General features: G+C 42.2%; 1 protein-coding gene and 1 non-coding gene across 4 annotated transcripts in view; one reads left to right on the top strand and one right to left on the bottom strand.

Moving 5' to 3' along the window:
• SEC22C (SEC22 homolog C, vesicle trafficking protein) overlaps nt 1-15362 on the bottom strand; it is a 35578-nt gene that overhangs the window by 9542 nt on the left and 10674 nt on the right. For all 3 annotated transcript variants that reach the window (XM_019418837.2, XM_053903928.1, XM_019418836.2), the window contains 3 exons: nt 7674-7882; nt 3859-4022; nt 1780-1959 (listed from right to left, as the gene is read on the bottom strand). In XM_019418837.2, coding sequence (XP_019274382.1) covers nt 1780-1959; nt 3859-4022; nt 7674-7855 — 526 coding nt within the window. In that variant the 5' untranslated portion in view covers nt 7856-7882. The remainder of the gene's footprint in view (nt 1-1779; nt 1960-3858; nt 4023-7673; nt 7883-15362) is intronic.
• On the top strand, nt 13761-13866 carry LOC128777466 (U6 spliceosomal RNA). The gene has a single exon (XR_008422725.1). It is a non-coding gene; the product is annotated as a U6 spliceosomal RNA (small nuclear RNA).

Raw genomic sequence — 15362 nt, 5'->3', positions numbered from 1 at the left:
TAAATCATCCCTTCTGGTCCTTACATTTCCCACATACACACACATGCGCACACACATGCACACACACAAATATCTAGCCACAACCCAAGGGATGCCTAGTGTTAGTGTGTTAGAGTTTCCACTGAGCTACCAAAGCTCCTGTTAGAACAGAACATGCTACCTGTAAAGATTCTAGCCTCAGGACAATAGGGTGGGTCAAACCACAGTAAAATGTCCTAGAAAGATAAGCAAATTGATGTTTTCTGGATTTTACCCCTCTTGTCTAAGTGGTTGAAAAACAAAATACATTACAGAGCCACCCCATTTTTATATATGGCAAAAGAAGAAGCTTGCAGCTCAATTACCCAGTCTTCCTTCTACGAAAGTTAAGTTCATTCCTAGTATAAATTACATGTTACTGATTGGCATAAAAGCCAATCCAGGAATGTATTTGGTTTAAATTTAAATAGATTAAATCAAAACACAAAGTTAAGCCAAAAAGGTGAACATTAAGGAAAAAAAATTTTTTTTTAATGTTTATTTTTGAGAGAGAGAGAGAGAGAGAGACAGAGCACGAGTGGGGTCAGGGCAGAGAGAGAGGGAGACATAGAATCTGAAGCAGGCTCTAGGCTCCGAACTGTCAGCACAGAGCCCTATACGGGGATTCAGATTCACAAACCGTGAGATCATGACCTGAGCTGTCGGACGCTTAACCGACTGAGCCACCTAGGTGCCCCCCAAAATGTGAACATTTTTAATACACCACTTTTAAAATTCAAGCAGTGAGTTTAGTATAAAAACTGTTAAAACAAAATAATTAGACTGTTATAGTGTAGACAACTCTATCTTTCAAAGAAGGATTCAGCTCTTAGACCATTACAGAATGGTTAGAAGATAAATTCTACTTTAATTAAAAATTGGTTTAATTGTGTGTGTAATCATAAACAAGGAATAAAAAAAAATCATGATTTGTTATATGCTCTTAGACCATTACAGAATGGTTAGAAGATAAATTCTACTTTAATTAAAAATTAGTTTGTGTGTGTAATCATAAACAAGGAATAAAAGAAAAATCATGCTTTGTTATGTGCTCTTAAACCATTACCGAATGGTTAGAAGATAAACTCTACTTTAATTAAAAATTAGTTTGTGTGTGTAATCATAAACAAGGAATAAAAAAAAATCATGCTTTGTTACGTGCTAGGCATTGAGTGGCTAGTGGTGTTAACGGCGGACTAAGCCACAGAGTGCCAGGGCACCCAGCTCGGAAATCCACAGGGCTCGCGGGGAAGCAAACTGAGAACATTCGAAGCCCTGGCTCTGGCCCTGCCCACCCTCATCCCCAAGGCCGTTCCCTCCCAGGTCAAGGAGGGCATGGTTTCTCAGTGGAGATTTGCAATGTTTTCACTAAGTGATAAGATGAGATAAGGATTCATTGTCAAAAGAAAAAAAAAGAGAGAGAAAGAGAACAGACAAATCTGTACACTTTAGTAAGTGACTTCCAGCAAAACCGAATGACTTCCCTTTACATTTAAACGGGTAGACTTCACCCTGGTTGAGAAAACAAGTCACTCTTCTGAATTTCATCAAGAGTTGCACCGCCCCCTCCCCAGAACGACGCACTATGGTGACAGTTTTTTTGTTAACAGTCACCTGGAAACAGGATCAGTCCATATTTTCCAGACACCCATCCCCTAAAAAACAACTCCCTGGTTTAAAAAAAAAAAAAAAGCCAATTGCGTTTGAAATACCTAATGTCACCTCATCTTCACCAACATCAGAGAAGAGCAAACCACTTACCAGGCTCCAAGTGTATCTGTGTGTGACCGTTCATTATCCCATTCGCTATATCTGTGTCCTCCACAGTGAGAACCACTGGAGGCTGGAAGTCAAGCTCCTCCTGAATTTTTTCTAAGCTGCTCTCCATCTGAGCGGAACTTACACAGTTAAAATGCCACTTCACTTTCTGAATGATGCTATCTGCAAAAAGAGAGCAACCCAAGTTGAGCAGTTGCGTCAGAATGGATATCACAGAACAATATGTGCAAAATGAAGTTCACCTTTCTGAGCAAGCTAGTAAGTCAGCCAGATTCTGGGAGTGTCTGGATACACCTAAAGGTCAGATGTTCACTGGGTGTCATTACCGGTCTCATCAAACTCTTCAGTGCATAATACTTAAAATGCGATTGTCCACAGAGAAGGCAACAATGCTTCCCGGAACCTCAGTGATGAGGGAGTCAAGGGATAGGGGCTGGAGTCTTACTCAGCCACTGCTGATAGTACAATCCTGGGCCATTCACAGAATGATGCAAAGCTTAACAAAAAGGGGAGACAGTTATTCTTGAATGAATTACCTCAAAAAAGGTGCGGGAGAAAAAACTTACAAATAAATGTGAATATTTTGTGCAAACTAAAATCACATACTAGAAAGATATCGGTTTTAATTGCTTCGTTTGCCTTAGTATTAATCGATTACCAAGTTTTAATAAGCACTTGGAGTTTCGTACACATTGGCAAAGCAAAATCACGCACAAGGCCGGTATCTAGTATCCACCGTTATATTCTACTCTCACTCAGTGATGAGCAAACACGAGGCCGGGGCAGGGTCTGCTGTCTGATCAAGCACACCACTTTAGAAGGAAGGCACATGCAGAGCAGCGGGGAGCAGAACACGGTCCACACTGCATATCAACCGCCACAGCTGTGGTGTGCCTGGGGCCAGCGTGCCCTCTTTGTAGGAAGAAGTGGGGTTGAGAGCAGCGGTGGACGAGGCCTCACAGGGAGAACCGGGGAGAACTCTGTCTACATCACAGGTCTGCCTGGCAGAGGCCTGCGTACCAGGGAGCTTGCCAGCACCTTTGGGTGACAACAAAATGCACCAGCCAGTGGACCACGTGAGGGAGTACGAGGGCTACGGCAGTACAGCCAGGAAGCACACGTGCCAACACGCCTGTGCACCTGACCCTTAGTACCGACTGCTGCCAGCCCCTCATTCAAGGGCATCACAGAGACAGCAGCTAGTTTACATACAGGCCACAGGATGCCCCCCCACTCCCACCTCTACTCCTGTTCCCCCAAGAGCTTAGAATGACTTGACTCACACCTGAGGAAAAGAGAGCATAGGCTACAGCTACCATGCTGTGCTCCAAAGCCTCCGAGCCTCTACGAGCCTCTCTGACAATGCCTAAGAGAAAACAATCCTCTTCCAGGGCAGTATTTCTCAGACCTTTGAATAAAGGGGCAGTTTTTCTTATTTCCAAATGGTTACAGACTGATTCTTTGATAAAATGCAATAAAAAATACCGCAGGAATGTCAAATCACCATATGAGTTTCTGGACACTTATTCTCACTTTCTGTACCTCCCTCATGATAGAACAAATTCCCATACCAGCCTTTGAGTAGCACTGCTCTAGAGCAGGGGTTAGCAAATTTTCTTAAGCTGCCAGGTAGCAAATATTTGAGGCTTCTAGGCCCCATATGGTCTCTGTCACATCTACTCAACTCTGCTGGGTAAGGGCAAAAGCAGCCACAGGCGACCCATGAAAAGAATGAACGTAGCTGGGTTCCACTGTATTTACAAGAAAAAAAGAGGCGGGGGAGCTGGCCCTTGGACCAGTTTGCTGACCCCTGTCCCAGAGGGCTGTGGTTTTACCACTCCCCAACCTGCCTCAGGCTCTGAAGAGATGAAGAGCCAGCGTTAAACCTTGAAGCTCTCCAGGCCGCTCCTTCACTGAAATCTCTTGGTACAAAACTGATCTCCAGTGACATGTTATAGCCCCTGCAGTGGTTTTCCCTGATGGTCAAAGCCAAATCTAAACCATTAATTCTACACATACGATGCCGTGAGAGAACAGTAAATAAGAAAGAGGGTTACAAACCAAATTCAAGAAAGGCGTATGGCCTGGAGGCTAGGCCAATACAGGTGGTGTCATAGGAAGCTGTGAATTCCCACCACACGGTCTCCAGGAAGCAGAAGGCCATGGCCGCTGGACACTGGCGGGAGCAGATAGCCATGCAAGCCACATCCCCCAACGAAGAGAAACTGAAACAAAAGGGCAGCATCTCCATTACCGGGGAACAGACCCCTGTATTCCCATCCCATATTCAGATACAACGATGCTTCCGCCCTGCTCTTCCTTGGCCTTGAACAGCCCTGGAGCTGTTTGCTGCATGCATACAGTCCCTTCAGCTGGACCTCCCTGGGACTCTCTTGTCCTTCCTCTAAAATAGAGAGCAGTTGGGGCACCTGGGTGGCTCAGTCGGTTGAGCATCCAACTTCGGCTCAGGTCATGATCTCACGGTTTTTGAGTTCGAGCCCCGTGTCAGGCTCTGTGCTGACAGCTCAGAGCCTGCAGCCTGCTTCAGATTCTGTCCCCTTCTCTCTCTGTCCCTCCCCACTTGTGCTCTGTCTCTCAAAAATAAATAAATGTAAAAAAAAAAATTGAAATAAACAGCAGTTATTTGCCACTGACAGTGTGCAATCACTCTACTAATTTGTGCACGAAGGATGCATGCTTCATGAGGGAGAAGTAGCCTCAGACTTCTCTGCATCTACTGAGGAAAATATTTTTTTTCTTTAATCCACATCAATAGCTTTCTAATGTTAAATCATCCTGCCATCCTGAAATAAAGCCAAGAGGTTATGAGTTTGTACATATGCACATACACACAACTTACTGGATATAGTTTGCTAATGTTTTATTTAGGATTTTTGTGTCTATGCAAAGTAATATTGGCCTGTAATTTTCCTTTCCTGCACACTCTTTATCTGGTTGTGGTATTAGGGTGATTCTGGTTTCATAAAATAAATGCAGGGTTCTCTCCTTTTTCTACCACTTTTCAGAATGTCATGCTACCATTTGAAGTTCTGGGGACTCGAGTTCTCCTGTCTGTGGTGTCTACTGACTCACACTCATTGTAGAGTATCTTCTCTGCTGTTCTGTAACTTTTGGTGAGGGGACCAGTGTGGAGCTGTTTTCTTTTTTTTTTCCTTCCTTAAGAATCTCTCAAGCACTGAGTTGTGGCACACTTCTTCCAGAGTGGTTTTATGTGCAGCATTGGTGGTATAGTCCCTTCCAGAGTGGTTTTCCATTTGTTCTGGCCAGCTACTCCAGGAGTGTCATCAGTCTGGAACCAAAACTGAGAGCTGAACCTTGTTTAGGAATTCCTAGACCATGGAGAGTATAAACTCAAACTCCAATCCTACAGGAGGCACAGAAGCTGGGTTTCAATTTCTTAGATGAGATTTTGTGTTTCCTTCCCATTCAAAGCCAGGTAGAGATGAGCTACCCTGTACTGGTGGGTGGCTATTTCTCACCTATTTTCATTCCACCTGGGCTGTGTGTGGCCTCACAAGAATCCCTTCTTCATCCATGGGTCTTCTCACAACACCTCAAGCCCAAAGGCCTCTCCCTTAATGGGTACTGAAACTCAAGCCCTGAGTTTACCATGACTGACTTATTACCCAAGAGCCTCAATGTCAGCTCACACACTTACCACACCCTGATACTCTGTTCCCCATCATTTCTGGCACCTTGGGAATTCTTTATTTTAAGGTCAGCTACACATTTAAAATAATTTCTCATATACATTTACTCACATTTCAGAATGTTTCTGGAAAAGAGTTTTACAGTTATATTGTTCTATCATCTTCTCATAATTGCAAGTCTCTATATAAAAACTTTTGTCAATTAAGAAAAAAGACAACCTGCTCCTTATACAAGGAATTTTCCAGAAGCCCCTATTTGTGGGCTGACTTGTATCTCCCAAAAAATAGGCCCAAGTCCTAACTCCCAGTACCCGTGAACATGACCTTATTTGGAAACAGTCTTTGCAGATACAATTAAGATGAAATGAGATCATAATGGATTAGGGTAGGCCTCCATCCAATGACGGGTATGAAATTTGGTTTTAGAGACAGAGGGGAAGAAGGCCATGTAACCAAGAAGGCAGAGATTGGAGTAACTCTTCTAAAAGACATGGAATGACAAAGACTGCCAGCAACCACTAGAAGGTAGTAGAGAGGCATGGGAAGGAGTCTTCCTTAGAACCTCCAAGACAGCACTGCCCTGCAGACACCGCGATTCTAGACTTCTGGGCTCCAGAACTGTGGGAGAATAAATTTCTGTTGTTTTAATTTGTTATGGTAACCGTAGGAACATAACTCAACTCCTTAACTATAAAATAAGCTGTAGTACTGCCCACCTGTACAAAAAAAAAAAAACACACAAACTTCAGTTTCATCTGTGAAAATAATGGTGAATATTTAATTCAAAATACAAATGAGCAGAACGTTTTATATTCTAGTTTTCAAAAAATGACTGAAGCACCCATAATTTCATTTGATGTCAAAGATGTTTTCTTAACAGAGAAAGGTTTGAGGCGTAGCACCAAGATCCCATAAGGTGTTAGAGAATCAGAGCGTAATGAGGGAGGGACATGAAGGACAGTGGTTTTGGGCACCCAGAGAAAGGAGGCACAAATGCGGACAGAGGCAGCTCAGCTTTGGCTCCTGAGCCCCCAGAGCCCACACCACAGGGTAACGGCCACATGTGTTTGCTACCTGGCGCCCCCTTCAGGCAGGCCCCCTCTTGCCCAACGACACCAGCAAGCCCCAAGTCAAGCCTGGCCTTTTCCTTTTGTTTTTCGGATTCTGAGGCTGAATTCCCCTAAAAGGACCCTACCTTATCAGGTCAACTAAAAATTTAGTGTTCAAAGGGAGCAGGAGAAACCTGGCAAATGAGGGCCCAAATAATGGAAAACAATGATGTAAAATCTATGACAAGCCATCGTGATACTTCAAAACCTGCCAACCCCTGTGCCCTCCTGTAGAATGGCTTCGTGCATTTTAGTCCTAGAATGAGAAATGACAGAACACATGAGGAGCAGCCCTTGGGGCCCAGTTGCCCATACTCAAATCCGGGCCCTACCACTTACTAACAGGACAACCTCAGCTAAGTCACTTCACCTGTTTTCTCCTCTGTAAAACACGTATGATACTGTCACCCACCTCACAGGCCAATAAAGCACTTAGAACAATGCCTGACATATAGAAAGCAGTCAACAATACTAGCCATTCTTACTAGGATTATTGTAACCACTTGATTCCTACTTCCACTGGAGCATTTTCCCTACTGTATGATATTCAGTTAGGTATTTCTCTTGTTCCCTCCTTAGCCTTTAAGTTCCCTCAGAAAAGGGACCTACCTGTGCTCATTATTCACTCCCCTGCTCCGTTACATAATAAAAATTTTTTTAATTTAAATTTAAAAACCAAACAGGTGAAAAATTTAAAAAGTAAAAAACTAAAGGCAAGAATTAGAAGTCTTTTATTTTCTTGGCTTTCCTACTCTCATCCTTTTCCCTCTCTGACATTATACCCTAGACTTCTCCCCCTTCCTCAGCTTTTCCACCCCTCCATCTAATGCAGAATAAACTACCAAACTACAGACATGAAAACTGATTGAACCCAGGTCTCCCGACACTCAAGAGCAACCCCACCAACAGAAGGGCAAGAGTGGGAACAGCACACCCCCTTGATCCGATGGCTGTAAATGCACACAACCTCAGACTGCTGTCTGACGGCAGACCTACTCTTAACACACAGTGTGATCGGCCTCATGTTACCCCAACATATGGTTAAAAGTAAACCCAAGTTTGCGGATGTCGTGGAAGAGTGAGCATGCTTGCTTACTGTATACTGAAGTCACGCCCTTCTGCAGAACCTCGACCTGGGTACTGGGTCAGTCGCAAGGCTAAAGTCTTGAGCCGTCTCCTGCATTCCAGAAAATCCTGGGTGTGGTAAAAGTCAGTGGAGGCCGAGAGGGGCAGTCCATCCCTCACCCTCACCACACAGGCAAAAAGGATCATAGACATGGTCTGCAGGGGAAGTCATGAGGACACCTGAGGAAAGCAAAGGCACCTTGTTACTGAAGGCAGATGATGGTAAGAGAGACACCCCTGCCCTTGAAACGTCCTTTCTGGCTGTTTCACCCTCACCCCACTGTAACTGCAAATGTTGCCTTTATTATTACTTCCCTGGCCTCTACTGCTAGGTCATGGCCTGTCTTCATCCCTTCATTTTCCTTCCTGTCTCTTCTTCACTTATAATCCTCCTTTCCCTTCTCTCTAATGAATCTCTCCCTTTCCAGAAGTCTACCAACTAGGATGAGGGAGAAAGGCATGGAGAAGCAAGGAAGCAGTGCCAGAAAGGCTCAGGAGCAGCAGAAATGACAGTGGGTAGTAGGACACAGGTAGCAAGACGGCGCCGAAGGGACAGGAAACACCAGACACTGAAGCAGCAGGGATGGGGCCCAGTGACCTATGTGTTTCAGGTCACCCAGGCAGGTAGGTGCTGAGCAGTTTTGTTGTCTTATCCTCACCTGCAGTAGAGGGATTCTGAGCATCCAACCAGAAGTTGGTGGCAAGGAGAACAGAAGGTAAAAATGGAACCGAGGGAGAATAGCATGTCCTCCTGAATTTCTCCAAGTGTTTGATCCCAAGCCAGTCTTCAAAATGATGACTGAGTCCCTACAGATGGCTAAAGGAAATCATTTAGCAAATTATACTACAGTAAGTTACTCAATATTTGGCCATGAAATGTGGGCACTATTAAGCAACAAAAGGAATCAGATCTTGAGCCCTCGTGGTGCCTTTGGCAAATCAGACCAAAACGCTTCTCAGGGTGAAAAGAGAGCCTGGCAGAGCCTGGCTGGGTTTTGGCCCCATCTGCGAACTCTGCAGGTGCTTGCACAGGCCATAACCTACACACGTAGGCCGTGGCAGCCCCACAACCAGGGGTCAGTGAGGTGGCGAACGCAGCTTTAATGGGTCTTTCCATGCACCCACACATCCCGTTTCACAGATTTTGTTCGTGAGGTCCTCTACTTGATAGGATGGGAATAGGTATACACATTGGTGGGCTTTTCTTTCAAAGAACTCCAAATACGTCACCTTATTTGGCCTCTCAACTCCTACAAGGAGTAGGAAAGGGGAACCCCCATGATGCACACTACTCTCTTCACCTCTGTGCCTCTACGGATTCTTTTCCTCTGTCTGTTCCTCCTCTGATCTCCCCATATCCAAATCCGCAGCCACCCTTTCCATGACCCCTTCCCAGGCTTGTCTGGCTGGAAGTCTTCCACCTCCTCCGAATTCTCAGAGACCCTATCTCCTTGTTCTCTATTTTACTAATTTTTCATTTCCATTACCTAAGTGTAGGTTCTAAGAATAAACACCCTATCTGGAATGCATAAATGAATAATTCTTCCCATTTTACCCATGAAGAGACTGCAGTGGTATAAAAACAAGAGAAAGCAAAAAGAAAACTTGGTCTACTAGCCAACAGATCCTACAAAGTCCATTTGTCCCATCTCCCCACACTTTCCATTCAAGAGTAAACATGTGAAAAGCCCCAGGAAAAATACCTCCACACACAAAATTGCTATGTTCCCAGCACCAGTGGCAGGCCCTGCCAACTGCCAGAAGGCCATGTGGGCCGCACCCCAGCTGCTTGGCCAACGCTGAGGCCTCTGGTACCAAAGAGGTCATCAGGGATTGGGTGTGTTGCGGCTAATCTCATGACCTTCTTATACTTTCGGGAATGCTTGAAATATTTAATTTAGAAATAATTTTTTTTAATGTTTATTTATTTTTCAGACAGAGAGAGACAGAGCATGAGCAGGGGAGGGGCAGAGAGAGAGGGAGACACAGAAGCCGAAGCAGGCTCCAGGCTCTGAGCTGTCAGCACAGAGCGCCACGTGGGGCTCGAATTCATGGACCGCGAGATCGTGACCTGAGCTGAAGTCGGACGCTTAACCGACTGAGCCACCCAGGCGCCCCTAGAAACAAAATTTTAAAGACTTACAGGCACAAAGCCCTGATAGAGACAGGGGAAGACTATAAGATCAACTTGAGACTAGGCCTTAGGAGCAAAACAAGAACGACAACTTGCTTGCTACCTTAAGAACAGTGTTATTTCAGTGCATGCAAGTTGTAACTATTCTGCAAGGCACGTAGAGGAGTGTTTAAGAATAGTTGTAATTAAGGGGTGTCCGGGTGGCTCAGTAAATTCAGCGTCCAACTCTCGATTTTGGCTCAGGTCATGATCTCATGGTTGGGAGATCAAGCCCCCAAGAAGGGCTCTGAGATAGGCTCTGTGCTGGGCACGGAGCCTGCTTAAGATTCTCTCATCCTCTCCTTCTGCCCCCTCCCCTGCTGGTGTGCACTCACGCACACACACTCTCTCTCTTTAAAGAAAAAAAAAAAGAATACTTGCAATGAAGATGTTTCTAAAAACACTACTAGATAAGAAAGAACAATATAAAGACACTGAGCCCCACCCCCCCACCCCGCCCACACCACGCCTAAAAAAGAGAGAACGCGAGAAAGACAATGAATTAATGAGATACCAAGAGAGTCAGAGACCGGACAGAAATGCCCCAAGGCAAAATAAGAAAGACACTGCTTAGGGGGCTGAGTAAATTCTCTGCTCTTTAAAGGAAAAGCAATATACATGTATTCCAACTGTCAACCCCCAAATAGCCTCTCTAGTGCTGTTTTTATAGAGCATCTGCCATGTGCCAGGTATCGTGTTAAACCAATGAAAGGAAAACAGTGAACTTTTACAAGCGATAGTAATCTAAGAACAAGTTCTACCACTCTCTAAAGGACACAACTGTCCCTTTAGATTCTCTGCTTGACCCACTTGATCCTTGGGGTGACCAAACAATAGCATTCAAAATAAATAAAACTGTTGGTCAGTTCTCCCAAGTTACTAGTACCGGAAACTAGTGAAATCCGCATACATTTAAGATATTTAAAATTTTTTCTGATGCTTAAATGAAGGGGATACTGGGATATTAAGTGTTACTTGTGTTTGTGTATACATATGAGTGTGTAAACATACAGGACAACAGCTGCCTGAGAGGTGGAGGGATTTTACACACTGCTGTGTTAGAGTCTAAGAGCAGAGACAACATTGTTTTTCCCTTTTTGAAAATGTACTTTGCATTCTAAAAAATGAAAAAAAAGATTAGTACAAATAGGGAGAGACTCATCTTTGTGTCCTCACAGCGCTTGGTAAGAGCTTTGCATACTGTAGGGAGCTGATGTTTGCAAATTCAGATTATGAACTATGATGAGACGATCTGTACTTTCATAAGAGATCTGACCACTGCTCAAAAAAGAATGAACTGGGGGCTTTTGCTTCTGAAAAGGTAGAGTTGAAGGGCTTTTTCCTACTCCCACTAATAGTGGTATAAAAAATATGGACACTATATACAACATAAACATAAATAAACATCTGAAAGGTGGGGACAGGAAAGCAGACTGGCTAGGGACTTTGGAACCTGAGGAATGGCACAGTTATGAGTTTGCTCAATTTTCTTTTTGCCTCAGATATCCTAGTCTTGGTGCTGGAGAAACCGGCAACCCAGAAATGCCAATGAATGCAGGCAGGAAAAAAAAAAAAAAAAAAGCCCAACAATGAAAAAGAGCCTGGTCTCTCCAGCCAAAGAACCAGGAAAGGTGCGTGCAGCCTAGCAAAACAGTAAAGGTTTAGACAAAAACATTCTACTCCAGTCAACCACCACAGAAAAACTGCAGCCATCATATACCCACAACAAAGGCTGAAACAAGAGCCCAGACTTCTATTTTTGCTTGGCAGTAATGAGGTGTCCCCACGAACTCTCCACACTGCTGGAGTGTCAGAGATCAGGTAGGGAGCTACAGGCAGCAAAGAGGCAGCCTCTCCCATTGTATCATTAAGGAAACAGAAATCCCCTTCTCTGCAGGGACCCAAAAGAGGCCCAGTGGGGAAACCTGAACTTTTACTCCCACCTGGAAGTAATGAGATAGTACCTCCACCACCCCTGCTAACACAGTGTCAACAAAGGCCAACTAAAACAGATCTAAATAAGACCCAGAGTCTCGTAACACCCCAAATGTCCAGGTTTTAATAAAAAAAAAAAAACCACTGGTCATACTAAGAACCAGGAAAATCTGAAATTGAATAAGAAGAGACCATCAACTGATGCCAACATCAAGACGATAAACTTTAACCATCATAGGGGTGCCTGGGTGGCTCAGTCAGTTAAGTGTCCGACTTTGGCTCAGGTCATGAATTCAGGGTTCGTGAGTTCAAGCCCCACATCAGGCTCTGTACTGACAGTTCAGAGCCTGGAACCTGCCTCGGATTCTGTGTCTCCCTCTCTCTCTGCCCCTTCCCCACTCAGGCTCTGTCTCTCTCTGTCTCAAAAATAAACATTAAAAAAATTTTTTTTTAATTTTTAATAAAAAAATAAAATAAACCATCATAAAATGCTTCAATGAGCAATATAAACACACTTGAAACAAATGAAGAATTAAAAGTCTCAGCAAAGTAATAGAAGGTATAAAAAACCAAAGGGAAGTTTTAGAATGTAAAAAAATACAATAACTGAAGTAAAAAACTCAATAGATGAGCTCAACAGCAAAATGGAGGGGACAGAAGAAGGAATCGAATCAGTAAACATGAAGACAGAACATAAAAATTACTTAATTTAAACAATCTGAGAGAAGTTAGATTGAAAAATATTATACAGAGCCTCAGGGACTGTGGGACTATAACAAATTATCTAACACACCTGTCACTGGAGTCCTAAGGAGAGGAGAAAGAGGGTAGGAGTGAAAAAGTATTCAAAGAAATGTCTGAAAACTTCCCAAATTTGGCAAAAGACATAAGGCAACAGATTCAAAAAGAATAAATCCCAGGGGCACCTGGGTGGCTCAGTTGGTTGAGCGTCTGACTTTGGCTCAGGTCATGATCTCACTCCTCATGGGTTCGAGCCCCGCGTCAGGCTCTGTGCTGACAGCTCAGAGTCTGGAGCCTGCTCTGGATTCTGTGCCTTTCTCTGACCCTCCCCTACGTGTGCTTTGTCTCTCTCTCAAAAAATAAATAAAAACATTAAAAAATGTATTTTAAAAAAAGAATAAACCCCAGGAAGGATAAACCTAAGGAAATCCATGCCAACAAAAGTAACAGTCAAACTTAAGAAAACTAAAGACAGAAAAAATCTTGAAAGCAGCAGAAAATAATACAGAGGGGGGAAAACAATTCAAACGACAGCAAATTTCTCACAGAAACATGGAGGCCAAAAGGAAGCACGCTTTTGAAGTGCTAAGAGAAAAGAACTGCCAACCCAGAATTCTGTATTTTCAGCAAAAATATCCTTCAAAAAGGAAAGGAAAATTAAAACATATTTAGATGAAGAAGACTAAAAGAATTTGTTGTCAGCACACCTGCTCTAAGAGAATGGCTAAAGGAAGTTCTCTAAACAAAAAGGAAATGATAAAACAAGGAAACTTGGGAAACAAAAACAAACTCAAAGAATAAAAACATGGGAAAATACAATAGACTATACTTCTCATGAGTTTTGTAAGTTATGTTGGATGACTGAAGTTACTAGAACATTTCTGATACTCTCAATGTATTTAGAGGAAACATTTAAGACAATTAGTAATGGTGGGTACAGAGACGTAAAGGCAGGTAAAGTTTCAATGCTTCACTTGAAATGGTAAAATCCTGTCTCCAGGAAACTGATAAATTATAAATATGCACAAACATAGATGCACATACATGCATATATAAGTATGCATATGTACACAGGTGTATACTAGAGCAACCACTGAAAAAGCTATACAAAGAGATACATTCAAAAACACCATATGTAAATACAAATGGACTTCTAAAAGATGTCTGAATTATTCACAGGAATGCAGGAAAAAGGAAAACAGAATTTTAGTGCTCACTTTGGCAGCACATATACTAAAAATTAGAACGATACAGAGAAGATTAGTGTAGCCACTGTGCATGGATGTCACAAATTGGTGAAGCGTTCCATATTTAAAAAAATAAATAAATAAAGAAGAAAGAAAACAGAATAAACAGAAAACAAAAAGTAAAAGACCATATTAAGCCCTAACATATCAATGATTACAGTAAATGTAAATGGTCAAAATACATAATTAAAGACAGAAATTGATAAAGTGGATAAAACACATGACCCAATTACTTACTTTCTACAAGAAATTCACACCAAATATAACAATATAGGTATAGGGGCGCCTGGGTGGCTCAGTCAGTTAAGCGGCTGACTTCAGCTCAGGTCATGCATGATCTCTTGGTCTGTGAGTTCAAGCCCCGTGTCGGGCTCTGTGCTGACAGCTCAGAGCCTGGAGCCTGTTTCAGATTCTGTGTCTCCCTCTCTCTGACCCTCCCCTGTTCATGTTCTGTCTCTCCCTGTCTCAAAAATAAATAAAACGTTAAAAAAAAATTAAAAAACAAACAAATATAGGTATATTGAAAGTAAATGAATAAATATATCATGCAAACATTAATCAAAAAAAAGAGTAAGTTATATTAATATCATAAGCAGACTTCAAAGCAAAGAAAATTTCCAAAGATGGGGAAAAACATTACATAATGATAAAAGAATACATCTACCAAGAAGACATAAAACTAAATGTATATGCACTAAATAATAGGGGTGTAAAATAGGTGAAGCAAAATTGATAAAGTGAAAGGAGAAATAGACAAATCCACAAAATTACAGTTGAAAACTTCAACATCACTCTTAACAATTGATGGAAAACCGGCAAAGATATAGGAGATCTTAACATCACTATCTACAAAAGTAGGTAATCAACATTTATAGAACACTCCATCCAACAACAGAGTTCCTTTCAAGCACTGACAAAACATACGGCAAGATAGACGTGGGTCATAAAACAAACCTCAACAAATTTTAAAAATGCACACAGAGTGTGTTCTGGGACCACAATGTAATCAAAATAGAAATTAATCAAAGAGAGGCACTAAAAACCTCCAAACACTTAAAAATTAAACAACACACTTTTAAATAATCAATGAGTCAAAAAGGAAGTCTCAAAGGAAATTTAAAAATACACTGAACTGAATAAAAAGGAAAACCTATCAAAATTTGTGAGACACAGCTAAAGTAGTGCTAAGAGGGAAATTTACTGCACCAAATGCTATCATTAAAAAAGAGGAAAAGTCTCAAAATAATAACTTAAGCTCACATGTCAAGAAACTAGAAAAAGAAGAGCAAAAAACAAATACAAACTGAAAACAAACAATCAAAAAACCCAAAGCAGACAGGAGGAAGGAAATAATAGAAATCAATGAAACTAGGAACAGAAAAGTAATAGAGGAAATCAATGAGATAAAATTTTAGTCCTTTCAAAAGATCAACAACATTGACAAATCTCTACCAAAACAACAAAGAAAAAACTAGACAAGAGACATATTACTAATATCAAGAATCAGATAGGAAATATCACTATAGACACTATGGACATCAAAAAAATAAACAATGGAATACTA

The sequence above is a fragment of the Panthera pardus genome, unplaced genomic scaffold, assembly GCF_024362965.1.
Source record: "Panthera pardus isolate Hobbes unplaced genomic scaffold, ASM2436296v1 HiC_scaffold_16, whole genome shotgun sequence".
NCBI lineage: Eukaryota > Metazoa > Chordata > Mammalia > Carnivora > Felidae > Panthera > Panthera pardus.
Note: the sequence above shows the minus strand (reverse complement) of the source record. Positions and strands in the feature narration are given on the sequence as shown.